This window comes from Lepidochelys kempii, chromosome 17, assembly GCF_965140285.1.
Source record: "Lepidochelys kempii isolate rLepKem1 chromosome 17, rLepKem1.hap1, whole genome shotgun sequence".
In the NCBI taxonomy this organism is placed as follows: Eukaryota; Metazoa; Chordata; order Testudines; family Cheloniidae; genus Lepidochelys; species Lepidochelys kempii.
The window spans coordinates 22,934,599-22,961,955 of NC_136396.1; the positions used below are offsets into that span (position 1 = coordinate 22,934,599).

The following is a 27,357-nucleotide window of genomic DNA, read 5'->3' on the forward strand; positions in this document are numbered from 1 at the left end:
GGAATAATCACTTCCCTTGATTTGTTGGCAATACCCCTACTAATGCAGCCCAACATGCCGTTTGCTTTCTTAGCAACAAGGGCACACTGCTGACTCATATCCAGCTTCTCGTTCACTGTAATCCCTAGGTCCTTTTCTGCAGAACTGCAGCTTAGCTAGTCTGTCCCCAGCCTGTAGCGGTGCATGGGATTCTTCCATCCTAAGTGCAGGACTCTGCACTTGTCCTTGTTGAATCTCATCAGATTTCTTTTGGCCCAATCCTCCAATTTGTCTAGGTCACTCTGGACCCTATTCCTACCCCCCAGCTTACTGTTATATGCGAACTTGCTGAGAGTGCAATCCATTCCATTATCCAGATCATTAATGAAGATGTTGAACAAAACCGGGCCCAGGATCGACCCCTGGGGCACTCCACTTGACACCAGCTGCCAACCAGACATCGAACCGTTGATCACCACCCACTGAGCCTGACGATCTAGCCATCTTTCTATCCACCCTATAGTCCATTGATCCAATCCATACTTTTTTAACTTGCTGACAAGAGTACGGTGTGAGACATTACCAAAAGATTTGCTAAAGTTAAGGTATATCATCCACCACTTTTCCCATCTCCACAGAGCCAGTTTTCTCATCATAGAAGGCAATCAGGTTGGTCAGGCATGACTTGCCCTTGGTGAATCCATGTTGACTGATCCTGATTACCTTCCTCTCCTCCAAGTGTTTCAAAATGGATTCCTTGAGGGCCTGCTCCATGATTTTTCTAGGGACTGAGGTGAGACAGACCAGTCTATAGTTCCCTGGATTCTCTGTCTTCCCTTTTTAAAAGATGGGCACTATATTCACCTTTTTCCAGTCGTCTGGGACCTCCCCCGATCAGCATGAGTTTTCAAAGATAATGGCCAGTGGCTCTGCAATCACATCAGCCAACTCCTTCAGCACCCTTGTGAAGGGTTAATGTCTAGCTATTCCACCTGGAAGCAGGCGGGGCACACCCTGACTGTTTCCTAGGAGCAATGCACACATTGCTCTATCCAAGGACAAGGGCTAAATATCAACCCTGAGAACTTGATTGTTTGGACAGCAACTGTGGGAGGTTTCTTTAGCCTGGGCTCAAGGCCTGAGAACCAGGATTGTAGTAGATAGAGGATGGTAACTAAGCATATGAATCAACGTGATACATTCCTTTGTGTAGCAGTGTGTAATGCTTAGGGGGAGAAATATAATAAAAGGAGAAGGTGGAAGGCAGGGGGGGCAAAACAGCCCATCTCCGCTGACCAGCCTGTTTGCTTGCATAAAGCTGTGTTCTGTCTCATCACTGAACCGCAACACCCTTGGAAGCATTGCATCCGGCCTCATGGACTTGTGCATGTCCCGCTTTCCTAAATAGTTCTTAACCTGTTCTTTCACCTCTGAAGGCTGCTCACCTCCTCCCCATACTATGCTGCCTAGTGCAGCAGTCTGGGAGCTACCTTTGTCTGTGAAGACCGAGGCAAAAAAAGCATTGAGTACTTCAGCTTTTCCACATCATCTGTCACTAGGTTGTCTCCCCCATTTAGTAAGGGTCCCACACTTTCCCTGACCTTCTTGTTGCTAACATAGAAACCCTTCTTGTTACCCTCACATCTCTTTCTAGCTGCAACTTCAATTGTGCTTTGGCCTTCCTGATTACACCCCTGCATGCTCGAGCAATATTTTTATACTCCATCCTAGTCCTCTGTCCAAGTTTCAACTTCTTCTAAGCTTCCTTTTTGTGTTTAAGCTCACCAGAGGTTTCTCTGTTAAGCCAACCTGGTCACCTGCCATATTTGCTATTCTTTCTGCACATCGGGATGGTTTGTTCCTGTGCCCTCAATAAGGCTTCTTTAAAATACAGCCAGCTCTCCTGGACTCCTTTCCCACTCATATTAGCCTCCCCAGGGATCCTGCCCATCAGTTCCCTGAGGGAGTCAAAGTCCGCTTATCTGAAGTCTAGGGTCCATATTCTGCTGCTCTCCTTTCTTCCTTTTGTCAGTATCCTGAACTCGACTATCTCATGGTCACTACTGCGCAGGTTCCCACTCACTTCTACTTCCCCTACCAGATCTTCCCTGTTTGTGAGCAGTAGATCAAGAGGAGCACAGTTCCTCCAGCACTTGCACCAGAAAGTTGTCCCCAACACTCTCCAAAAACTTCCCGGACTGTCTGTGTACTGCTGTATTGCTCTCCCGCAGATATCAGGGTGATTGAAGTCCCCCATGAGAACCAGGGACTGTGATCTGGAAACTTCTGTTAGTTGTCTGAAGAAAGCCTCGTCTACCTCATCCTCCAGGTCTGGTGGTCTATAGCAGATGCCCACCATGACATCACCCTTGTTTCTCTCGCCTCTAAACTTAACCCAAAGTCTCTCAACAGGCTTTTCTCCAGTTTCATACTGGAGCTCTGAGCAATCATACCACTCTCTTACATACAGTGCAACTCCCCCATCTTTTCTCCCCTACCTGTCCTTCCTGAATAGTTTATACCCACCCATGACAGTGCTGCAGTCATGTGAGTTACCCCATCAAGTCTCTGTTATTCCAATCACATCATAGTTCCTTGACTGTGCCAGGACTTCCAATTCTTCCTGCTTAGTTTCCCAGGCTTCTTGAGTTCGTGTACAGGCACCTAAGATAACTAGCTGATTGCCCTGCTTTCTCAAAGTGAATCAGGAGGCCTCCCCTGTTGTACCCTCCCCCTTGTGTTTCCTCCCACTATCCCACTTACCTCAGGGCTTAGGTCTCCATCCCCCGGCAAACATAGTTTAAAGCCCTCCTTACTAAGTTAGCAAGCCGACCTGCAAAGATGCTTTTCCCTCTCTTTGTTAGGTGGACCCCATCTCTTCCTAGCAATCCTTCTTCCTGGAACAACATCCCATGGTTGAAGAATCCAAAGCCCTCTCTCCGACACCACCTGCATAACCACTCATTTACCTCCACAATTCGATGGTCCCTACCTGGGCCTTTTCCTTCAACAGGGAAGATGGATGAGAATGTGACTTGCGCCTCAAACTCCTTTATCCTTCTCCGCAGAGCCACATAGTCTGCAGTGACCTGCTCAAGATCATTCTTGGCAGTATCATTGGTGCCCACATGGAGACGTAGGAAGGGGTAGTGGTCTGAGGGTTTGATCAGTCTCGGCAGACACTCTGTCACATCCTGAATTCTAGCTCCAGGCAAGCAGCAGACTTCTCAAGTTTCCCGGTCTGGATGGCAGATGGATGATTCCGTCCCCCTTAGGGAGTCCCCGACCACCACCAGCCGTCTCATTCTCTTGGGAGTGGTGGTCATGGAACTCCCATCCCTAGTGCATCCCATGCCTTCTGGTCAATGGGGTCTCCTTCTGATTCCTTCCTTCGGATAACTCTTCCAAACCAGTAGTCTGCCATAGCACCTGTGCAGAGAGCCTGAAAACAGTTTCTTATCTCTAAAAGAAAAGGAGTACTTGTGGCACCTTAGAGACTAACAAATTTATTTGAGCATAAGCTTTCGTGAGCTACAGCTCACTTCATCGGATGCATACTGTGGAAAGTGTAGAAGATCTTTTTATATACACAAAGCATGAAAAAATACCTCCCCCCACCCCACTCTCCTGCTGGTAATAGCTTATCTAAAGTGATCACTCTCCTTACAATGAGTATGATAATCCAGGTGGGGCATTTCCAGCACAAATCCAGGGTTTAACAAGAACGTCTGGGGGCGGGAGGGGGAGGAAAAAACAAGGGGAAATAGGTTACCTTGCATAATGACTTAGCCACTCCCAGTCTCTATTCAGAAGAATCAGAGAGGGCAGTGCAGAACGGGGAAGAAAATTGGCAGCATATGACCTACAGAAGAAGAAAGAGGAGAACCCATGTACCCCCAATGCAGATAGAGATAAGAAAGGTTTCAGAGTAAAACCCTGTTAGTCTGTATTTGCAAAAAGAAAAGGAGTACTTGTGGCACCTTAGAGACTAACAAATTTATTTGAGCATAAGCTTTTGTGAGCTTCATCGGATGCATGCAGTGGAAAGTGTAGATCTTTTTATACACACAAAGCATGAAAAACCCCACTCTCCTGCTGGTAATAGCTTATCTAAAGTGATCACTCTCCTTACAATGAGTATGATAATCCAGGTGGGGCATTTCCAGCACAAATCCAGGGTTTAACAGGAACGTCTGGGGGCGGGAGGGGGAGGAAAAAACAAGGGGAAATAGGTTACCTTGCATAATGACTTAGCCACTCCCAGTCTCTATTCAAGCCTAAGTTAATTGTATCCAATTTGCAAATGAATTCCAATTCAGCAGTCTCTCTGGAGTCTGGATTTGAAGTTTTTTTGTTGTAATATTGCAACTTTCATGTCTGTAATCACGCACAGACACACCCCTGGAACCCCGACCTGGGATATTCTATCTACTACCCAAGATCCATAAACCTGGAAATCCTGGCTGCCCCATCATCTCAGGCATTGGCACCCTGGCAGCAGAATTGTCTGGCTATGTAGACTCCCTCCTCAGGCCCTACGCTACCAGCACTCCCAGCTACCTTCGAGACACCACTGGCTTCCTGAGGAAACTACAATCCATTGGTGATCTTCCTGATAACACCATCCTGGCCACTATGGATGTAGAAGCCCTCTACACCAACATTCCACACAAAGATGGACTACAAGCCGTCAAGAACACTATCCCCGATAATGTCACGGCTAAGTTGGTGGCTGAACTTTGTGACTTTGTCCTTACCCATAACTATTGTACATTTGGGGACAATGTAGACCTTCAAATCAGCAGCACTGCTATGGGTACCCGCATGGCCCCACAGTATGCCAACATTTTTATGGCGGACTTAGAACAACGCTTCCTCAGCTCTCATCCCCTAACGCCCCTACTCTACTTGCGCTATATTGATGACATCTTCATCATCTGGACCCAGTCTCTATTCTTTCTTGGAAATCCCCTATTTGGCTGCCAGTGTTCATGGCTCTGAACCTTTGATCAGCAATGAACTCTCTATGAATGGTCTCTCAGTACTAAAACATCCTCTGAATTTCTAAATATTGTAGATGACAATTTCCTAGCTCAAAAAGTGTTACATCCAACATGGGGGAATTCTACATTCGAGTTTGTCTTTGATCAGTGACTACCTCTGAGAAGCTAGGTGTAAGTGACTTGCCTAGACTCACATGGGAACTCTGGCAGAGGCAGGAATGAAATCCAATTCTCTCAGCTAGCATTTAACTGCTTAAATCATGAGATCATCCTTTAACTTTCTAAAACCCTCTGGCTCATACACTACATATCTTCTCACTTCTGTAACAAAGGAGGCAGGGGTCCTACAGATAATAGACTCCTCCATTATGCAACTGTGACCCATTCCTTGATTACAATACTCTTCACTGAATGAGACAGGGGACTGCCGGAATTATACGAGAACATGTAATTAAAAACTATTATCATGTGCACACACACAATGCGGGTGGGGGAGAAGGGCTGAATTAAGGTTGCATGGTGTTTTTTGTTTTGTTTTTCAGAAAAGCAAAGTAAAAAAAATAGAAAGTCCAACAGGTGGAATCATCTTGCTCCCACCCCACATGGGTTATATGCAAGATCTGAAGATTTCGATCCACAACAAAGCTCTCTACCATTTAAGCTAATTGAGTAACCGGTAGCACTAGTAGATTGGTATCCTTTATGGGGACCAGCCATTGCAGGAGAAGAGCCATTTTGTTAATAGAATTCATAGCTGTTTGCTGACAGCAGAGGAGGGCTGAGATGCAGGAATCCTGGGTTCAATTACAGGTTCTGGAGAGCAGTGTGATCTAGTGGTTATAGACCCTTCTGCCCCGGCCCCCCTCTGCTCCTATTCCCTCACCTCCCAGATCCTGTCCCTCTCCCACTCTGCTTCTGTTCCAACCTCCAGCTCTCATTCCTGTTCCCCTCAGCTCCTATCACCCCAGCATACCCCTGCCCCCTCCCCCCGCTCTTCCACCTTTGCATGAGAGTGATATTGCCCCTCCCCTGTGCGTTCTAGGTCCTAGAGCGGTGGTATTGAGAGTACAAGGGAAACAGTCTCTTTGCTCCCAGGTCTGGCACACAGCAGCACAGAACCCCCCCGGCAGCCGAGAGAATTAATTGCAGGGAAAATCCTGCTTGGCACCAGCTGCCCTGGGCAGGAGCATGCTACGTCGCTCTGTGGGAATGTGCATGTGCAGTTCATTCACCATGTGAAGGGATGGACCATGCTCAGTGCAGACACAATCTTTGAAGATTTTTTTCTGCCTGCCCCTAACAAATCTCCTCCGAGCCTGTGCAACCTGAGATTTTTCAGAGGTTTGCAGCTTGGCCAAATTTGTGTGGTTTTTATGGGAATGGCAAAATTACACCCCTTACACTAGGGCCGGCCCTCTACCAAATTTCCAGTCCCTGCTCCACAGCATGGAGGTGCTGGAGATCCTCAACAAAACAGTGGTAAGAACATTTTAACATGGTCAAAAGAACATTAATTCCATAGTCCCATTCTCAGAAACAGCTCAACTAATTTTGCTGAAAATTTCAGGAAAACAATCAGCCTGGGGAAGACACCTGGCATGGGAAATTTCAGCCTGAATGGTTAAAGTTTGGCAAAATTATAAGGAACTGAAAACAGGGTATTACCATGGAAATCTTGGGCAATCCTAACTTTAGACAGCACTACCAGCCGTGGCCACAGTGACTTGCTAGCAGCCCACCTTACAATGCAGGAGTCTAATATGGCAAATTAAAAACAGTTCCTCAGATGAATAAAATATAAAATTATACTGTATTTTTATATTTTAGGTGATGCACGAGCAACTGAAAATCTGGGACTTACAGCTATCCACACACTCTTTGTGCGGGAGCACAATCGCTTGGCTACCGAGTTGAAGAAATTAAATCCACAGTGGGATGGAGAGAAGCTCTACCAGGAGGCTCGAAAAATCATAGGTGCCATGACCCAGGTACTAGCTGCAATATCGGTTTTGCTGCCATTCACTTGTTGATTAAACATTTCTTGCTCAAATTTAGACATGATGTTTTCCCCTCCAGAATTGCCTGTGCAGGTTCCTACACACCAAGCTCGCTCGGTCCTGTAGCCACTGGGGCTATGTGGGCAGCAGCCTGCAGATCTAAATGTTTTAGGCGCCCTATGTGCTGCAAGTCCCCTCTGCCTTATCAGTCACTCACAGCTCAGTTTCAGAGTGGCAGCCGTGTTAGTCTGTCTCAGCAAAAACAATGAGGAGTCCTTTAGTCTCTAAGGTGCCACAAGTACTCCTCGGTTTTTTTAGCTCCGTTTTAGTGGCTTCCTGTTAGGGTTGTACAAATGGAAATAATTACTGTGTCAGACATGCGGTATCTTTGGGGACCAATGCAATCAATCTAGGAATAGTTTCACTATGATTGTGTTCTACTCCATGGAGGTGGTTATCACAGCTCCTCCAGGAATTAAAAACAGTGGGGGATGATTAATGTGAGTTGCTAAGACAACCCCTTGAGGCAGTTTGCATTTCTTGGTTCAAACTGGGTTTTCTAGAGGCATTCGCCCAGTCACCCAATTTTGTGAGATCCCTTTGTAACTCTTCACATTCTGCTTTGGAGTTGACTATCGTGAGTAATTTTGTATTGCCTACAAACTTTGCCACCTGTTTACCCCTTTTTCCAGATCGTTTATGAATATGTTGAACACCATGGTCCCAGACCTCTGGGAGACACCACTATTGACCTCTCTCCATTCTGAAAACTGATCATTTATTCCTATCCTTTGTTTCCTATCTTTTTACCAATTATTGATCCATGAGAGGACCTTTCCTCTTATCCCATGACTGCTTACTTTGCCTAAGAGCCTTTGGTGCAGGACCTTGTCAAAGGTTTTCTGAAACTCCAAGTACACTATATCCACTGGATCCCGCTTCTCCACATGCTTGTTGACCCCCTCAAAGAATTCTATTAAATTGGTGAGGCATGATTGCCCTTTACAAAAGCAGTGTTGACTTTTCTGCAACAAATCGTATTAATCTCTGTATCTGATAATTCTGCTCCTTACTATAGTTCAACCAGTTCGGCTAATGCTGAAGTTAGGCGTATTGGCCTGTAATTGGCAGGATCATCTTTGGAGCCGTTTAAGAAAATTGTCATCACATTAGCTATCCTCCAGTCATCTGGTACAGAAGGTGATTTAACTGATAGTTTACATGCCACAGTTAGTAGTTCTGCAATTTCACATTTGAGTTCCTTCAGAACTTTTGGGTGAATACCATTTGGTCCTAGTGACTTATTACTGTTTAATTTATCAATTTGTTCCAAACCCACCTCTATTAACACTTCAAAGAGGCACAATTCCTTAGATTTGTCACCTAAAAAGAATGGCTCAGGTGTGTGGGAATCTCCCTCACATCCTCTGCAGTGAAGATCGATGCAAAAATTCATTTACGCAATGGTCTAGTCTTCTGTGAGTGCTCCTTTAGCACCTTGATCATTCAGTGGCCCCACTGATTGTTTGGCAGGCTTCCTGCTTTTAACAAACTTTAAAAAAATTCTGTTAGTTTTTGAATCTTTTGCTAGTTGTCTGCTAATTCTCTTTTGGCCTGGCTGTTTATACTTTTACACTTGATTTGCCAAAATTTATGCTCCTTTTTACATTATTTTCCTCAGTAGGATTTGACTTCCAATTTTTAAAGGATACTTTTTTTGTCTGCCTCTTTTACTGTGTTGTTTAGCCATGGTGGCATTTTTTGGTCCTCTTATTATTATTTTTTCTTAATTTGAGCCTCTATTATGGTGTTTTTAAAAAGTTTCCATGAAGCTTCCAGGCATTTCACTCTTGTGATTGTTCCTTTTAACTTCCGTTTAACTAGCTTACTTGTTTTTGTGTTGTTCCCCAGTCTGAATTAAATGCTGCTGTGGTAGACTTCTTTTGTATTTTCTCCCCTGCAAGGATATTAAAATTAATTACATTATAGTCACTATTACCAAGTGATTCAGCTGTATTCACCTCTTGAACCAGATCCTGTGCTCCACTTAGGACTAAATCAAGAATTGCCTCTCCTCTGGTGGGTCCCAGGACTAGCTGCTCCAAGAAGCAGTCACTGATGGTATCTAAAAACTTTATCACTGCATCCTGTTCTGGGATGACATGTACCCAGTCAATATGGGGATAGTTGAAATCCCCCATTATGGAGTTTTCTATTTTTATAATGACAGGTTTCAGAGTAGCAGCCGTGTTAGTCTGTATCAGCAAAAAGAACAGGAGGACTTGTGGCACCTTAGAGACTAACAAATTTATTTGAGCATAAGCTTTCGTGAGCTACAGCCCACTTCATCGGATGCACAGAATGGAACATATAGTAAGAAACATATACTATATGTTCCAATCTATACATCTGATGAAGTGGACTGTAGCCCATGAAATCTTATGCTCAAATAAATTGGTTAGTCTCTAAGGTGCCACAAGTCCTCCCGTTCTATTTTTATAGCCTCTCTAATCTCCCTGAGCATTTCACAGCCACCATCACCATTCTGGTCAGGTGTCAGTAATAAATTTCTACTCTTATTCTTCAAACATGGAATTTCTGTCCATAGAGACTCTATGGTGCAGTTTGATTAATTTAAGATTTTTACCATATTTGACTCTATGCTTTCTTTCATATGAATTGTCACTCTCCCACCAGCATGACTTACTCTGTCATTCCTATATATATTTATCCCCAGTTATTACCTTATCCTGTTGATTATCATCATTCCACAAGTTTCTGTAATGCCTGTTATATCAATATCCTCATTTAACACCAGGCACTCAAGTTCATCCATCTTAGTATTTAGACTTCTAGGATTTGAAAACCAACCGTTTTAAAATTTCTTAATATTTTGGATGAATAATTGAAGAGACTCTTTCATTTCACTGTTTCTCTTCAGCTCCTGCCTGTACTTTAGCAATTTCTATCCTCTCCTCTCTACTAGGATATAGAGAATCCCTGTTAATAGATCCTCCCCACAGGGATGGCTCTCTCTGAACTGTGTGCACCTCAGCACCTGTTGGCTTTCCCCCAACCCTCAGTTTAAAAACTCTTTTATGAACTTTTTAATTTTATTTTTAATCCTGTTCTGATTTGGTTTAGGTGGAATCCATGCTTCCTGTATAGGCTCCTCCATTCTCAAAAGTTTCCCCAGTTCCTAATAAACCTAAATCCCTCCTTTATATGCCATTGTCTAAGCCACACATTGAGAGCCTTCAGTTCTGCCTGTCTAGCTGGCCCAATCATGGAGCTGGAAGCATTTTAGAGAATGCTACCATGGAGGTCCTGGACTTTAATCTCTTATGAAGGCATCCTCTTGGGGAGCTTTACAGGATAAGGAGATCCAGCTGGGGAGGAAAGTTCATATCTCAGCCATGCTGTCAGTGAGTGAAGTTCAGCCCTGTGCAGAGGCCAACACAAGGCACAGTCACTGTCCAAGCCCCTCAGGTAGCTGGGCCTTTCTAGTCACCCTTCTGAATATCAGCGCACTGGCTTTTCTCTGGTCCTCTGGACCATCAACATCAGTGGCTCAGAGAGCTCCCCGGCCAATTCTTTTAATTCTCTTGGGGGAAAGTTTTCCAGTCCTGCAGATTTAAAACTTTTAACTTCAGCAGTTGCTGTTTAGCATGCTCCCTACTTATTATTGGAATAGAAAGCATTTAATGATCACTGCAAGTTATGAATACATCCTCCTGCTCCTTTCAAAACACAGAACAGAAATATTTATTGAAGACTTCTGCCTCTTCTGCATCATTACGCACAATTTTGCCATCCATACCTAGTAACAGAACAAAGCCATTGCTTGAATTGCTTTTGTGTCTCATATATTTAAAATTTCCTTCTTGTTGTCTTTTACCTTCCTGGCTGTTTCATTGATGTCTTGCATTTTGACACAGAATTTTTGACCAATCCTATTGATAACGTTAGAAAGTGATCGTTTTTTCCTTTAGAAAGAGTGTATATGAGCTTCTAACTCAGTCTGTACTCCCTTCCAGGTAGTAACATACAGAGACTACTTGCCACTTCTGCTTGGAGATGAGAGTGAGAAGGAAATACCATGCTACGGGGGCTATGATGAGTCTGTGGATCCCACCGTGGCAAATGTATTCTCCTTGGCTTTTCGGTTTGGTCATGGTTCTGTACAGCCTTTTGTGACCCGTTTAGATGATCATTTCCAACCTTTGGGTCCACATTTCCGGGTCCCTCTTCACCTCACATTCAGTGCTTCCTGGAGGATTGTAATGGAAGGTAAGCATGCTTTGCCAGGCCCTGCCTGCAGTCCTGCTTTGTCAGCAAGGCAGAGATTCAACAATGTACTGAAGCAGATGAGTTCACTGGGACTTAAGCACATGCTTCAAGTTAACCACATGCTTAAGTACATTCCTGAATCAGAACCTAAAGCTCGTTACAACTGATCATTTGTTTCTGTGCATCAGGACATGTTTTCAGTTAATAAATCATTTCCTTAATTCCAGCAAATAAACAGTTTTCATCAAAGGTAACTATCTGGCCATAGGGATATTTATTACAGACCTTTTATAGACTTGGGTCTGCAAAACCTTCTTCTTCGATAAGAGGTTTTCCAGAATGACATTTACAATCGCCCTCCCCACACCTTCCACAGCTAGAGCTTCTCATATCCAGGGGGAAGGGAGATGAGCCAAAGACTCTGTGAAGTCCAGCAGGACCTCACGATGCTAATCTAATTAACCTGGAAGGTACTAAGTCAGTATGGTGATGGGCATGAGTGGCGGGTATCGGAGGCCAAAGGAGGCTGAGCCTCCGTAAACAGCCTGGCATGGCAATGCTCATCTTCACCCTGAGGCCCCCTCCTGAGGGCATGGGGCTGGGGCCTGTTGGCCCATGGCCCAGGACTTGGAACAGCTGGGGCCAGTGCTTGGGCTGCTAGGTGTTGTGGCTGCCCACTCGATGCTCTAGGACTGGAGGTGCAGAGGCCATGCCACCCACACAGCGCTCTGGGGCACTGGGGGCCGCGCAGCCTGCGTGACACTCTGGGACGCTGGGGGCCACAACGGGGGCCACCTGGCTAAGGCTCAGGGCACTAGGGTCCACGCCAGGGGCCGCCCACCCAGTGCTCCCGGACTGGGGGCACTCAGGCGGCCCAGGGCTGGGGGGCTGCCGGTGGGGGTTCAAGGCTCCAGCGGGGAGGGTGTGGGGAAGGGCAGGGACGGGGGTTAGCCTCCCCAAGTGGGTGGTTCACGCATCACGCCTGGTGATGGGTAATGGTAGAAAACTCTAAAATGGATAAACAATGGACAGCAGGCGAGCCATGAGCTTCAATCTAAACATGGCACCACAAATAGCCAGTGCAAGTTTGAGCTGCATATGTAGATGGAACAGCTCATGGAGCAAGAAGGTGACAGTCTCTGTTCGACTGTGACTGCACTTGGAATGCTGCATTCAGCTCTGGGCACCAGAATTAAAACAAATTGAAGGCATTAAAAAAGAGCAACAAAATTACTCTAGTATGCAGCGTTGTTACAGCCATTTCGGTCCCAGGATATTAGCAAGACAAGGTGGGTGAGGTAATATCTTTTATTGGACCAACTTCTGTTGGGGAGAGAGACCAGGTTTTGTGCTACACTACCTGAGGAAGAGCTCTGTGTAGCTCGAAAGCTGGTCTCTCTCACCAACAGATGTTCGTCCAATAAAAGATATTACCTCACCCAGCCTGTCACTCTAAGAAAGATTTTTAAAGCTGCCAGTAACTTTCACTGTGTTGACTAAATGTAACCTTGCAAAACCACTTAAACTATGAAATTATATGCAAAAACTGGCAGTGGGCATCTGCAAAAGAACTTGCTGATAATTGTATCCTTAAAGACCTGGAACGTGAGCAGAGGCTAAGTTGTGTCTTACTCCTGCTGCAGGGCTAGTTTAATCTTCTGCTTTGAATGTTCTACCTCTCATCAGTGTAGATATAATTCCCAGTTACAATACAATGATGATACTAAACTGGGAGGAGTGGTAGATACGCTGGAGGGCAGGGATAGGATACAGAGGGACCAAGACAAATTGGAGGATTGGGCCAAAAGAAATCTGATGAGGGTCAACAAGGACAAGTGCAGAGTCCTGCACTTAGGATGGAAGAATCCAATGCACAGCTACAGACTAGGGACCGAATGGCTAGGCAGCAGTTCTGCGGAAAAGGACCTAGGGGTGACAGTGGACGAGAAGCTGGATATGAGTCAGCAGTGTGCCCTTGTTGCCAAGAAGGCCAATGGCATTTTGGGATGTATAAGTAGGGGCATAACGAGCAGATCGAGGGACGTGATCGTCCCCCTCTATTCGACATTGGTGAGGCCTCATCTGGAGTACTGTGTCCAGTTTTGGGCCCCACACTACAAGAAGGATGTGGATAAATTGGAAAGAGTCCAGCGAAGGGCAACAAAAATGATTAGGGGTCTGGAACACATGACTTATGAGGAGAGGCTGAGGGAACTGGGATTGTTTAGTCTGCAGAAGAGAAGAATGAGGGGGGATTTGATAGCTGCTTTCAACTACCTGAGAGGTGGTTCCAGAGAGGATGGTTCTAGACTATTCTCAGTGGTAGAAGAGGACAGGACAAGGAGTAATGGTCTCAAGTTGCAGTGGGGGAGGTTTAGGTTGGATATTAGGAAAAACTTTTTCACTAGGAGAGTGGTGAAACACTGGAATGCGTTGCCTAGGGAGGTGGTGGAATCTCCTTCCTTAGAAGTTTTTAAGGTCAGGCTTGACAAAGCCCTGGCTGGGATGATTTAATTGGGGATGGGTCCTGCTTTTGAGCAGGGGATTGGACTAGATGACCTCCTGAGGTCCCTTCCAACCCTGATATTCTATGATTCTATGATTCTATGCAACATAACTTTTAATAGCTGTTCTATTAATTCTAATAAGCCACCATTTTTAAATGATGCTTTTGCTGATAGTCCGCTTAGTTTATAAAATTTATACAATGTACAGTTTTCATATTAAATATGCCTTTAATCAAGGCCTCAAAATCACTTTCCAAACAAGAAGTAAGTCTCATGACCTTCAGAGGTGGGAATTATCTCCATTTTACAGCTCCAGAGACTGAGATGCAGAGGTCTAGGACCAGATTTTCAAAGGTCTTTAGATATCTAAAGATGCAGCTAGCAGCTAGTAGAATTTCCCAAAGCACCTACATGCCTAATATCTATTGAGAAGATCCCATTGGGCTTCTATCTGTGTCTTTAGATGGCACCTAGCTACCTTTACGATGTAGCAGGCAGGATTAACATCTGGCTGGGACTATGGTCAAGGCCCTTCATTTTCAGTTTTTATTGTGTTTAAAATTATCTAGGGATTTATCAGTGTTTTTATTACAAAAACTAAAAAAGAGGTGAAAATCAGTGCAAAAAATTAATTTCCCAGTTTTCTGAGTAAATACCAGGGTTAATGTTGGATGAGAGGACAGAAAAAAAAAAGCAACAAGCAGAGAAAAGTAAGAGGATTGAAAGTAAAAGCAATTTAAAAGTTACTTCATGAACTGTACATTAACATATGTACTTGCCTATGTGTATCTTCCACTACATTGTGTTACTTTAACAGACAGCCTTGCATTTACACTTAGACTGATTTACTAACATAGACATATGTACCTAATGTAATGTATTGGATTTTCTTAACATAATCAGAGTTTTCCGGTCCATGAGTTGTGACAATCAGTAAAAACCAGATAATAGCTTTTGAAAAATCCAGGAATTTTTCAGTAAAAATCAGTACAAACGGAAAACAAATGGCCTTATCTAGATTACGAACAAATATCTCAAACAGGAGAATTTTTCCCCCCAAGATTTTGAGTTTATCAATAGCATTCTGCTATATTTTAAAAATACACAATTCTATAGCTCCTTTCACTCATGTTTAGTGGTGAACTTTCTTTTTATATGCATTTCATGCTAATTGGATATATATACAATGGGACAGAGTGCAGCCACTTTAGAACTGACTGCCCTACCTCTCAACTGACTGTGACTCATTCAGCAGAATCTTAAACCAAATTAGCCAAAGTATGACATGGGTGAACTCACTACTTGTGAATAAGTAAATAGTCATTGGAGCAAGGGCTTGACCATGGCTCTTTCACATGGTAGATACAGGCCCTAGCCACCAGGCTATCGAGTCAAAATCTCTCGCTCTCTGTCTCTGGCCCAATGAATTGCTTAATACCAAACGGAACAGCTTCGACAGGAGTGACTGGGACACCCCCACCCTCAGATTAACCAATAGCCTGCCAGCTAGGGCTCTTACCTGGGATGTAGGAGAGCTGAGTTCAAGGCTTTGTGCCAAATCAAAGAGGGGGATTTGGAAACAGCTCTTCCCTTGCTAACTGGGGAGCATGAACTTCAGCCAGTCTAATTCCCACTCTCCTTATTGCTGACTGTCTTCTGCACAGGACCCAAATGGGACCAAGCCTGGTAGGGGAACACCTAGCTTGTAAATCCTGCTGGGATTTAGGTGTGCGCTAGGGTGCTGAGCAGCTCAGTGGCATCAGGATTTGGAGGCTTTATGCATGCCCACTGGTGGACATGTAGGCAGCTATGGAATTTAGGTGTCTACAGAGTTAGGCAGCAGTGGAGCAGGGGTTTTAAGGATCTTATGGCGTGGAAATTAGGGGCCTAAATCCCTTAGTGGGTCTAGCCTGAGGCACCGCTATGAACTCAGCATTATAAGAACTGTATAGCTTTTCAGAAATCAAACAACAACTAATGACCAACAGCCCTGTGCTCAAAATATCCTGAATATCAAAATCGCATTACTAGCAGTCCACATCACCCACGAGCAAATGGAGAGGCGGAGAGAGCTTTAGACAGACAGCCAAGAAAATCCATTCCTTGCCCTTCTGAGTTACACATCAACACCAGTCATGGTTACTGGACATAGTCCAGCCCAAATCCTGATGGGAAGACAGCTCAGAACTACTATTCCAGCTTTGGAAAAGAACCAAAGTGGCCAAATATGAAGAGAATAGACAAATCAGATAAAACAACTAAAAGAACTTTTGAACACTTTTAGGATAGACATCACTCAGAGAGCTGCTAGGTCTAGAACCTGAGGAACATGTTCATATCAAATTGGGAACTCTATAATACAGCTTAGCACTGCATTACATCACTGACAGAAGGATTGTTCAGTGTGTTTCAGGAGGTGTAATTAAGAGTAATGTCGTAAAGCTGAGAAAAGGAAAATTTAAGCTGAATATCAGGAAAATGTTCCTGAGAGTAAGGAATTCAACACTGGCCAACTCTTCCAAGGGAGCAAGGGGATTACAACAAAACCATTGGGGAGGACATTTTAAAACTATACAGAACAAAAGGAACTGTAAAACAAAGCCCTTCTCTATGAGGAGGGCCTGGCAAGGATAAAGTAGAGCTTGGTGAAATTTTTCATTTGAAACATTTTTTTTCAATGAATGGGGGTCTTTTTTGTCAAAATGGAACTTTTCACAGCAACTCCCCACTTTCAACAACATTTTGAATTCTTGTTGAAAACTTGAATACCAAAACATTTCATTTTTCACTTTTTGCCCCTGTTGGCCTCAAAATTTTGATTTTCATGTTTTTGATGAAAACCTAAAAACTTTTGAAGACAAATTTCAATGAAATTTTTCCAGGAACAAAACACACATTGCCCAGCCAGCTCTACCTGCGTGGCCTTTTCCAGCTCCTGTTTTATTGCTGTGAGGTAGAAACACAAAGATCCACTTTTCCTGAAGGAGAAGCCTTCCCAGTTCTTCCTATGCAGTTTGTTTACTAAAACTGCTTGGCTTCCTTTGAGCAGCTCATGTTGTTGTCAGCCAACAGGCCTCTGCATCTGCAGACATTCTTAAAAACTACTCTGGTTCCTTAGGGGGAACATGGTGCTAGGAAGAACCTTCCCAACCATCAGAGCAGGAAGGATCTCAGGTGACCCCTGAAGAGCAAAGTGAGCATTGGGGCTAACCTTCTGTTGCACAAAATGTAGCCTACAAGGTGGAATGTATTACAGACTGTTCTGTTTCTTTCTGGACTTGACCTTCATTGCAGGTGGCATTGACCCGCTTCTCCGTGGTCTGCTGGTTGACCATGCAAAACTAATGAAACAGAATCAAATGGTGGTTGAGGAGCTCCAGGAGCGGCTTTTTGAACAGGTAGAAATAATTGGACTGGATCTGGCAGCCTTAAACCTGCAACGGGGAAGAGATCATGGTCTTCCAGGTAAGTAAGCATAAGACTGCATCCCATAGGTAGTAATAATGTTCTTTCTGCATTGTTTGCAGTTGCTTCCACAATGTGCTAGACTTTTCCAGACAACCCAGGAAGGACAGAGGAGAAGGCGAAGTAGAGGAGAAGGGGGGTAATACAACATTGAAAAAGAAAGATAACGAGGGAGGGGCAGAACTGTGCAGAGACTTGGAGAAGGTGGACAGAGGCTTAAATCTAATGTCAGAACTGATGAGAGGCAGAGGAGGGATGTGATCATGGATGGAGAAGGAAGGTGGCTCTATTGCTGGATTCTGGATGGGCCAGAGGGAAAGGGAGTCTCCAGGTGGCCAGAGGGAGGCTGGTGCAGCAGTCAGGACCTGGACAAGAGATCTGGTGTGGAATGGAAAGAAAAGAAGGAATCTTGGAGATGCTGAGGAGGAAGCAGCAGGGTTTGGAAATGACCTGGATGGGCAGCAAGGGAGAGGGTAGAGTCAGAAATAGCCCCTGCGATGCAGGCGCGAGTGACGGGGCTGGGGGCTATCGATGGTGATGCAGAAGAGGGAAGGTTTGGGAGGAAAGGGAAGGTGTTTGGGTTTGGCTGTATCCCGGGTAAGATGATGCAGGACACCCGAAGAGAGATGTCAGAGAGCCAGGCTGAGAGGTGGGATTGGAAAGCAGGAGACAGGCGAGGCATGGAGAGAGCTGTGTGAGCCATCAGTGTGCAGATGAGAGCTGAGTCCTGTGAGGCTGTCCAGGGAGCGAAGGGAGATGAAGCAAGGGCAGAGCCCTGGGAACACCCCGAGAGGGACAGGGGGCAGCCCCACCAAGAGGACTCATGGTAAAAGGGGTAGGAGAGGTCAGAGTCTCAGCACCCAACATGGAGAAGATGTCCAGGAGCGTTTCTGCTGTAACTGCCTCAAACTCTGACAGAGATTTGTGGGTCATGGTGGACAATCAGCTGAAGGTGAGATCCCTGTGCAATGCCATGGCCAAAAGAGACAATGAGATCCTAGGAGAAATAAGCAGGGGAATCTTGAGTAGCAACAGAGAGGTTATTTTACCTCTGAATCTGGCACTGGTGCGACTGCTGCTGGAATACTGTGTGCCGTGCTGGTGCCCGCAATCCAAGAAGAACCTGGAGAAAGTTCAGAAAAGAGCCATAAGAATGATTGAAGGGTTGGAAAACATGCCTTATAGTGAGAGAGGCAAGGAGCTCAATCTGTTTAGCTTGACGCTGAAAGGTTAATGGTTGACTTGATCAGTCTGTAAGTACCACATGGGGAACAGAAATTTGATAATTGGCTCTTTAAATGGGCAGACAGATGTACAACAAGACCCAGTGTCTGGAAGCTGAAGCTAGACAAATTTGGATTTGAAATAAGGCATACATTTTTAAGTGATGGTAATCAACCACTGGAGCAATTTGACCAAGGGTTGTGGTGGATTCTCCATCATTGGCAACTTTTAAATCCAGGTTGGATGGATTTTTTAAACGATACACTCGTTCAAAAGAAATTCCTTGTGGGGAAGTTTCTGGCCTGTGATCTACAAGAGGTCAGACTAGATGATCAGGGGTCCCTTCTGAGCTTGGAGTCCATGAAAACAGTGGTGACTAGATTTTTCCCAGCAGGAATAGTATCTGGACTTCATTTTTTGGTAGAAATTGCTCAAACTTTCAAAACCAGAACAATGTCCTTTGGCAGATTCTGAACCTTGGATTATTATTATTTGTTTTACCATAGAACCTAGGAGCCCAAGTACTGGAGCAGGATCTCACTGTGCTAGGCCCTGTACAAACACAGAACAAAAAGACAGAAGAAGAATCTAAGTATAAAATGAGACAATAGATGGCTATAGACATACCTCCAGGGAAGCACAAGGAAACAGCGAGACAATATTGATCAGCCCGCCAGGCAGTGGGTCTCAAAACAGCAGCAGCCTAACTGTTGGCAAGCTTTTGTAGGCATCACACACAGGAGAGTTTGAAGGAGGATAATGAGGTTGCTTTGAGAATGTTGACAGGGAGCTCCTCCCATGTGCAAGGGACAGCATGAGAGAAAGCTCAAAGGTGCTTGCTTGAAAATTTAACAAGGGGGCAATGGGGGCTGCCATTGGCCAGTCAGGTAGGAACTGACACCTAGATGGTGCATGAGAGATGATAGGCAGGGTGAGGCCTTGTTGATAGGCGTAAATGGCCTTGAAAGTGAATACAAGCAGCTTGTGTTCGATGCATTAGAGAAGAGGGAGACAGTGGAGGGATCTAAAGAGAGGAATGACGTGGTTAAAGCAATTGGCTAGGAAAATTATCCTTGCAGAAGTATTCTGGATCGTTATGAGCGGAGCAAGATTGCATTTGTCAAGGCCAGAGAAGAGACTGCTGCAGTAGTTGAGATGCAAGATGAGTAGGACACTGAACTTTCTAAGTCAGCTTTAACTCCCACTCCCATTTGTGAAGACAGTACTTTGTTAATTCAGTGTCTGATCCTAGATGACACACCAACATCAGCTGAAATGCGTTTTAAAATCCTGGACAAGGCAAATGTTACTAGTGGGCAAAGGCAAAGCGGGCTGCCCATGGGGAACGGACTACAGATGGGGTGATGCTGGCACAGATGGCAGTACTGACTGCTCTGCTCTGGTTCTGCAGGGTATAACGCCTGGAGGCAATTCTGTGGGCTTTCACAGCCTCGCAACTTAGCTGAACTCTCTGAAGTGCTGAGAAATCATAAGCTAGCCAAGAAGTTCATGGACCTGTACGGGACACCAGACAATATTGACATCTGGATTGGGGCTATGGCAGAGCCGTTTGTTCCCAATGGCAGAGTGGGACCTCTCCTGGCTTGCATCATTGGATCTCAGTTCAGGAAATTGCGAGATGGGGACAGGTAGGCTGACTGGAAAGTGAATCTCCACTTCCATTTTATTTACAAAAGAACAAACGGCAGTCGGTGTCCTGTGCTGTTCCATTCCCTCGCCAATGAGCTTGCTTGGTGTTCCAAGCTCCACAGCTCAATACCGGAGTTTCATTCACAGTTATTAAAGGGGTGCCCTTGTGGGAAGGGCAGTTGATTAACCCCTACGTGGCCAGGCAGCTCCAATCACTGGTGCATGGATGGTCTTTAGAAGGCTTTGAAGAAAGGTGAAACACCCCCTTAAATCTCCTTTAAAGGTGATAATTTCTGGGATCGTGATCCTATGTTTATGAATCCAGCCTGCTTCAAACCAACATGAAAAATGCAAACACTATGTCAATTTTGATTTCTGTTTTGTGTATTGCCACTTTAAAAACATTTCTTACAAATGCAGGTTTAATTTGACGGTTATTGTTGCAGCAGAGTTTTCCTTTTAACAACAATGTCAGCACCATTCTCCCATAATTGATGACATTCAGAAACACTACATTAAAAGAAAGTTGTGTAGTTTGCAAAGTTGAGCACTCAGAAGCACTCAGAAATAAGGCTGCCTGCAATCTTAATTTGGCACCCTTGTGCGTATGCATTTTGACCGTCTTTTTAATTACATGATTGCATGTTGTCAGGGTTCTGGGAAAACCCCGACAACATGCAATCCAGTAGCAGGAGCCGCGCTAACAGCATGGCAAGGATTCCCCCTTCCTCATGGAGCGTGGGGAGTGCTTAGGCAGCAGCAACCCTGAGATCTGCTCCACCATACACCAGCCTCACAGAGCAAGGAGGAGAGGCATCTCCTAGAGTGCAGCACTCCAGCCCTCCGGACTGTGCCCTTCACTAGCCGTAGCACTGCCTGCAGGTGCTCACTAGCCCGGTCAGGTCATGACCCCAGCTCCAACGGGAGCAAAGAGCCCGCTGGGCCTGTCAGTAAAATCAGCTAATGCCTCCCTGAAACAGGGCGAGTTCCTGGAATACACTAGTCTGTCTTCTGCGCAGTGCTTGGGTGGCGTGCACAATGAGTGGGAAAAGATACAAATGTGGTCAAGCAGAGTAACTGCCCACCAGCCCGAAAAGGGTTAAAGAGAGCCTTTGGGCCCAGCTAGCCCTGCCCTGTTATACCTGCAGCCAATGCCAGGCTTGGAGGGGAGAGAAAAGGAGGGAGCCTGGCTCAGTTTGGTGAAAAGGCAAGAGCTAGCTGCCTCCCTACCCGAGGGAAGGAGCACTGCCCTGCCAGCCGAGGCAGTCACCAGGAACCCAGCACCGTCTTCCTGACCAAAGGAAATAGATAAAGAGGCCTATGTGCACCCGGCCTGAGAGGAACCCGGGTGACCAAAGCACAGAGACCTTGTGGGGGTTCTGGCCCTGGCAAATTTATAGCTGCTCCACCTGGAGGAAACTGGGACTGCAGAGGTGGCCATGGTAGCCAGCTCACTATTCTAGCCAATTTATTCCAGGGTTCTCAACCATTGCAGACCCTCTTACCCAGGTGCTCCACTCCACAGCATGCCCCTGTCCACCCTGTCATAAAGTCTGAAGCACCTCGACCACACAAGCAGGGAGTCAAGTCCTCCAACCACTAGGTTGACTGGCCCCCCAAGCCCACTGTTACAACCAAGAACTGGGCAGCTACCTCATTCGGACAGCACCGTGCGCTGAGTGAGCCAGGGGCTGTTTGTGGACTAAACAGTATGTGAACATTCAATTAAGGTGTCTAACACAGCCCATACGCACAAGAGGGCAGAGTTAAGATTGCGCAGGCAACCTTAATTCAGGGATTCCCTAACCTTTGCATAGATCCATAGATGTTAAGGCCAGAAGAGACCATGGTGATCATCATCTGAGCTCCTGCACAGCACAGGCCGGAGAACAGCTGTGATTCCTGCAGAAGCTTTTTAGCCCGTGACTTTGCAATCTAAAGTTCTTTTCATTTTCAATAGAACTTATCTGTATAGAATCTTCACAGTCTTTCTCTGGAAATCCTGGAGACCGTTTGGCTATAGGAGATTTATTCACACTAGAAATACACTTTTTTTAAACTACCCGGTGAAATTGTGGCCCCTCTGCAGCTGGTGGGAGCTTTGCTGCTGACTCCAGTGAGTCCCAGACTTCACACCCCATCCCTTGTACTTCCTTTTCACAGGCAGGCTCCTTTTCCTATCTGTGGAGACAAAACAGAATCGTGACCCCCCAGAACTCAATCAATTCCCAAGAAGGATAAACCCAGGCGGTAACACTGCTGTTTTTCTGCTTCTCTGTAGGTTCTGGTGGGAGAATCCCGGGGTTTTCACTCCACAGCAGCGCCGTGCCCTGAGCAGCAGTTCATTGCCAGGGGTTCTCTGTGATAACACTCGCATTAGAGAGGTGCCCAGGGACGTCTTCAAGGTCAACCGCTATCCTGAGGACTTTGTGAACTGCAGAGTGATCGACCGTCTTGACTTGTCACCTTGGAGACAACGCAGTAACTAGGGAGTGGAAGGTACAGAATGGACCCCGTGCCCAGAGAAACACACGCAACCGGGCCCATGCGGAGACTTCCCCTCCCCAGCACTCCCTGGCCTTTCCTCCCCAGATCAACCCCAATCTCCAAACAAACTCACTCTTCCAGCCACCCTTCCTCAAACAGATCCTTCCTCCCAATCCCCCACCTTGATCTTCCTATCTGCCCCAGAGGCTCCTGCTTGTCTTCACTATAACATGAGGGAATGTTAGCACTGCTTGGCGGAGTTGTGTTAACCAACGCACTGGCGAATACACCCACTGCAAAGTCGCTTTTAACACCACGTTAGTTAACACAACTAGTTCAGGGCCATGTTCTGTCATGCCCTGATTTTCTAGTGAACACAAGTCCATTGACTCTCTTTTCCCTAAGGCTCTGTCACTGCCTGGCCCCGGTACCAAAGACCCGGCCTTCACCCACCCTGCTCACAGACTGTAGGCTGGATCCAGCTGCACTGAAGACAGTGGGAGGCTTTCCATTTACTCCAGTGGGAGTTGGACTGGGAGCCCTAGATCCCTGGCTGTGGATCATATTCTGACAGCTGATCATATTCTGACTGTACTCATAGTTATCTTCTTAAGAGAGATTCATCCACTCTAGAAATGGGAAGGATCTGTTAGGCCCCATGCAGGCCCTGTCCCTGCGGCCAGTGCAGGATTGTTCCCTGTAGTATTTCTCTAGTGTCATAGCCAGACTCCCAAGAGGTGGGTTTTCCACGCTTTCTCTTGGTACACTCTTCCACAGCCTCCTAGACCTCACCGCTGGGATGATATTTCTGAAATCGTGTCTAGTGTTCTACTCAGGCACTTACACAGTGTTCATCCCCATAGTATCGACCAAGCTCCCACGAGTTACAGATGAAAATGTGCTCCCCCTTTCTGGCCTCAGGGGGATTGAAATGATTTTAACGTCATTTGGAAGGTTTCTCAGGTCCAGGATGGACTTTCTGGAGAGAACCAGCCCTACCCCACAACAGCTTGCTCAGGAGCAAGGACTTGGGTCTTCCACATCCCAAGTACGTGCTCTAACCACTAGGCTATAGAGTCACTCTCTTTCAATGACTCCTGTTGGAGCTGTTCCATTTTATATTGAAAAAATTACATGTTTATTGCTCCAGAGAGGCTGATTCTATTGCCTGGTGGTCAGAGTATGCACTTGGGATGTGCAAGATTCAAGTGCCTACTGCAAATCGGGAATGTGAACCTGGGGTGTTTTCATCCCACGTGAGAATGCCTTAACAATCAGGCTATTGGATATCCTGGGGTGGGCTGGTGCTTGTACTCATATTTGGGTGTGGGGGATTTTGAAAGGTCTCAATTTTGTTTTGAATTGGAACCAAACAAATTAGAGACCTCATTTTTCCCCAAACTGGAAGTGCTGTTTCTTGCCAGCCCTAGTGTTCCAGCGGAACTCAGGTGTCGGAGGACCCCTGGCTGCAGCAGGGTGACCGATCTCTCAGGGAGCCAGGACCAGTGCCATGCAGGGTCTTGAAAAATCCGGACAGCACCCCGTGGAACTGGGCTCTGAATTGAATGGGGAGCCAGTGCAGAGAACGACATGCTGGGGTGATGTGTTCCCAGTGTCCTGTGTTGCAGAGCGACCACGTTGGTGTGTTTTGAACAAGCTGTTTTTCCTCAGGGCTTGGTCTTCCCTCGTAGATACAAGGAATTGCAATACCCAGCTTAAGTATTGCAGTGCGCAGATCACTGTGGCCAGGTCTGCCTTTTCTAACACCGGGCACAATCGGGCCAGCCACAGACTGCAGGGAGGTTTTTTCTTGGTTGCTGTTGCTACATAAATCTAAGAGGACCCCAGGCTGTGGACCAGAGTGGCAGTCTGAGGGCAGATGGCTGGGATTGTGATAGAGGAGGAGTGCTTTTCCTTTCCCACATGTGTCACATCAGTCTCATCCTGGTTCAGCTTCAGCCAGCTGCTCTTCATGCAGGTGCTGAGCTCGGAAGGCAGTGAGAAACTGTCACGGGGCAAGTGCACCCTGTCCCCCTCTGGGGTGGGGGAAAGGGCATTATAGCCCTACGGCTAAGTCCTCCTGAGCACCCTTAGCCTCAGGGTGGTATGCCCTAATGGCCAGGGTCAACAGGGTTGCCCTCTCTCGCAGGGCCATGCAGCCTAACAGTCAGAGGGGGATGGGCCACCGCTAAAGGGAGGTGGTGGGCAGGGTAGGGGGACCCAAACCCTCCTTACTCCGCCAGGTCCCAGCCCAGGGCCCTGTCAGCAGCTAGTGTACTCACCACTGGCTCAGCAGAGATCCGACCAAAACACACTAAGTTAGTGCCCAGTCCTACAACTGGATCAATGTCTAGTTCCCCTGGGGTGCTTCCTACTGTATCTTCCAGTGGCGCGGTCTCTGGATTTCCTGGGTCTCCAGGGTCTCTGACCTGTAAAGCTCCCAGCAGTTCCGACATCTCCTGGGTGTCCATGGGTAACCTTGTAATACCTTTGTCCAGTAGATTAAAGGGCCCCCTACTATCAGATTGAAAAGAAGCTGGATGATGCAATCGTGTCTTACAGTGCCAGTGATATACCTTTTATTCCAGCAATAACTAGGCAGATGTGAAACTACACCTGCTAAAGAGAAATTTCTTTAAATCCGCAAGACCAGAGAATTTGCATCCAAGAGTTCCAAAAGAATTGCCCAAGAAGCATTCTGAGCCATTGATCTTAATTTTTAACAAATATTAGAAAGAATGGGAAAGTCCCAGAGGACTGGGGAAAAAGCTAATATTCTGCCAATATTCTAAAAAGGCTAAAGGGGATAACCTGGGTAATTACAGGTGCTGAATGTTCAACACCAAAAACTGCTTCACTCAGAGGCAGAATACACAATATTTCAGGGGAAATTTCATGTCCAGGACAATCCCAGCCACCCAGGAGCCTTCTCTGCTTTATTGACACCTTTCCCATTTCACCCCACAGAACAAGCATCCAGTGACTCCTTATGATGGAAGTTGAGATTTCCTTGGAGGGCTGGATTCAGGATGCTGCTGGCAAGGATTCTTCACTCCTTTCAGTCTAACCCCCCACTGACTTTGCTGGCTGGAATGCATGGCCTAGCTGCTGCCATTTTGCCTGTGTTTGTGTCGATTTTCTTCCATTTGCAAAAACTTCCAGGCCTGTAATTAGCTTGCAAGTGGCTATTGCTAAAAGAACTAGGATTAGCTAATAACACTAGCTAAAGAAGTCTAGATTGAATTGAAGCCCATGAGTGCAGATTTACAAGTTAGTGATTGTAGGCTGCCTACTGGCACCTATTTTTGTGATTCTTCAATTTCTTTATAATACAGATGATTGATTCTCTTTCTGGTTTCTCTGAATGGTGAATGGGCAAGTTGTACACATTTAAGATATTATCTCAATAAAGCCTGATTTATGCAAAGGTGTATTTGGGTACCATCACCTCCCATTTCTGATTATTGTCAGTACATTGGAACAAATACACTGTTAACCAAATAGCACTATCTAGCAGACAATATACGTCTCTAGCACCCCCTCAGGGAAAGGGCCACTACTCCTGTCTCAGAGTCCAGGGCACTGCCCCCCAGCTGTTTTGTTCAAGGCGTCAGCCCCCTTTTGTGCCAACCAAAAGTCAGTATGCTTCTGCAGCCCACAAAAAGCATAGTTTGAGACCTTCGGGAAGCCAAAGAAAGAGAAAAGACCTGGCACTTCTCCTTTCTGAGAGAGCTTAGGGGGACAAGGCTCTCAAACCTTTTCCCTGTTCTGCAATCCCTGTTTCCAGGGGCCAAAGGACTCTGAGTTGCAGTCCTGCTCCTTCAGAGTGCCATCCTGCACTGATCAGGGATCTTCCCTTTTAGGGACCCACCTATCTCCGGGCTTGACATGCCTCACAGGTACAGCAGACTGAGGCTGATTGTGCCCAAAGGAGTTCTTTAACTCTTTTCTGTCTGGGGTGGGGATCAACCTCACTGCAATCACACTAAAAACTATGCTAATTATGGATGGAGAGGATCAGCACCTCTGGATAAGATTGCCTGACACTTTCCATTAGAAACTTTTGTTTTCAGTTGCCAAACTTTAAGGTCTGAAATTTTCCACACTTACCACAGGTTAATTTTCTGGAAAGTTTGAGCAAAATTGCTCAGCTGTTTTTGAGAAGGTAAGTGAACACCAGGTGGTTGGTTTTGTTTTAAAAAAAAACACTTTCCAAACCATTTTGTAAAGGCCCTGTACTCTGTTAGGGGAGTGGAAGTGGAAGTTTGAATTTACAAAGTCCTAGAGCCAGAGCGATACCTCTCCCCATGAAAATCATTCAGGCTAGAAAACCACCATTCGCACCTGCTCCATATTGGTGACTAACTGATAGATCTCAAACATAATTGGTAACAGAGAATTATCAATGACTGAGTTATTAGTGGGGTTCTGCAAGGATCAGCTCCTGGCTAAAGGCACCCTATATTTTTGCAAATGAATTGGCATCTGTCATAAATATAAAGGGAAGGGTAACCACCTTTCTGTATACAGGGCTATAAAATCCCTCCTGGCCAAAGGCAAAATCCTTTCACCTGTAAAGGGTTAAGAATCACAGAATCATAGAATGGTTGGAAGGGACCTCAGGAGGTCATCTAGTCCAACCCCCTGCTCAAAGCAGGACCAATCCCCAATTAAATCATCCCAGCCAGGGCTTTGTCAAGCCTGACCTTAAAAACTTCTAAGGAAGGAGATTCCACCACCTCCCTAGGAAATGCA

At 45.9% G+C, this 27,357-nt stretch overlaps 1 protein-coding gene across 1 annotated transcript in view; it reads left to right on the top strand.

The window, feature by feature from the left end:
* LOC140899499 (myeloperoxidase) overlaps positions 1-26,027 on the top strand; it is a 44,309-nt gene extending 18,282 nt beyond the window's left edge. Inside the window, exons 6-11 of the mRNA XM_073315118.2 lie at positions 6,810-6,970; positions 11,017-11,269; positions 17,071-17,241; positions 19,877-20,114; positions 22,397-22,614; positions 25,570-26,027. Of these exons, the coding sequence (XP_073171219.2) occupies positions 6,810-6,970; positions 11,017-11,269; positions 17,071-17,241; positions 19,877-20,114; positions 22,397-22,604 (1,031 nt within the window). The 3' untranslated portion in view covers positions 22,605-22,614; positions 25,570-26,027. The remainder of the gene's footprint in view (positions 1-6,809; positions 6,971-11,016; positions 11,270-17,070; positions 17,242-19,876; positions 20,115-22,396; positions 22,615-25,569) is intronic.
* Positions 26,028-27,357: the final 1,330 nt, after the last annotated feature.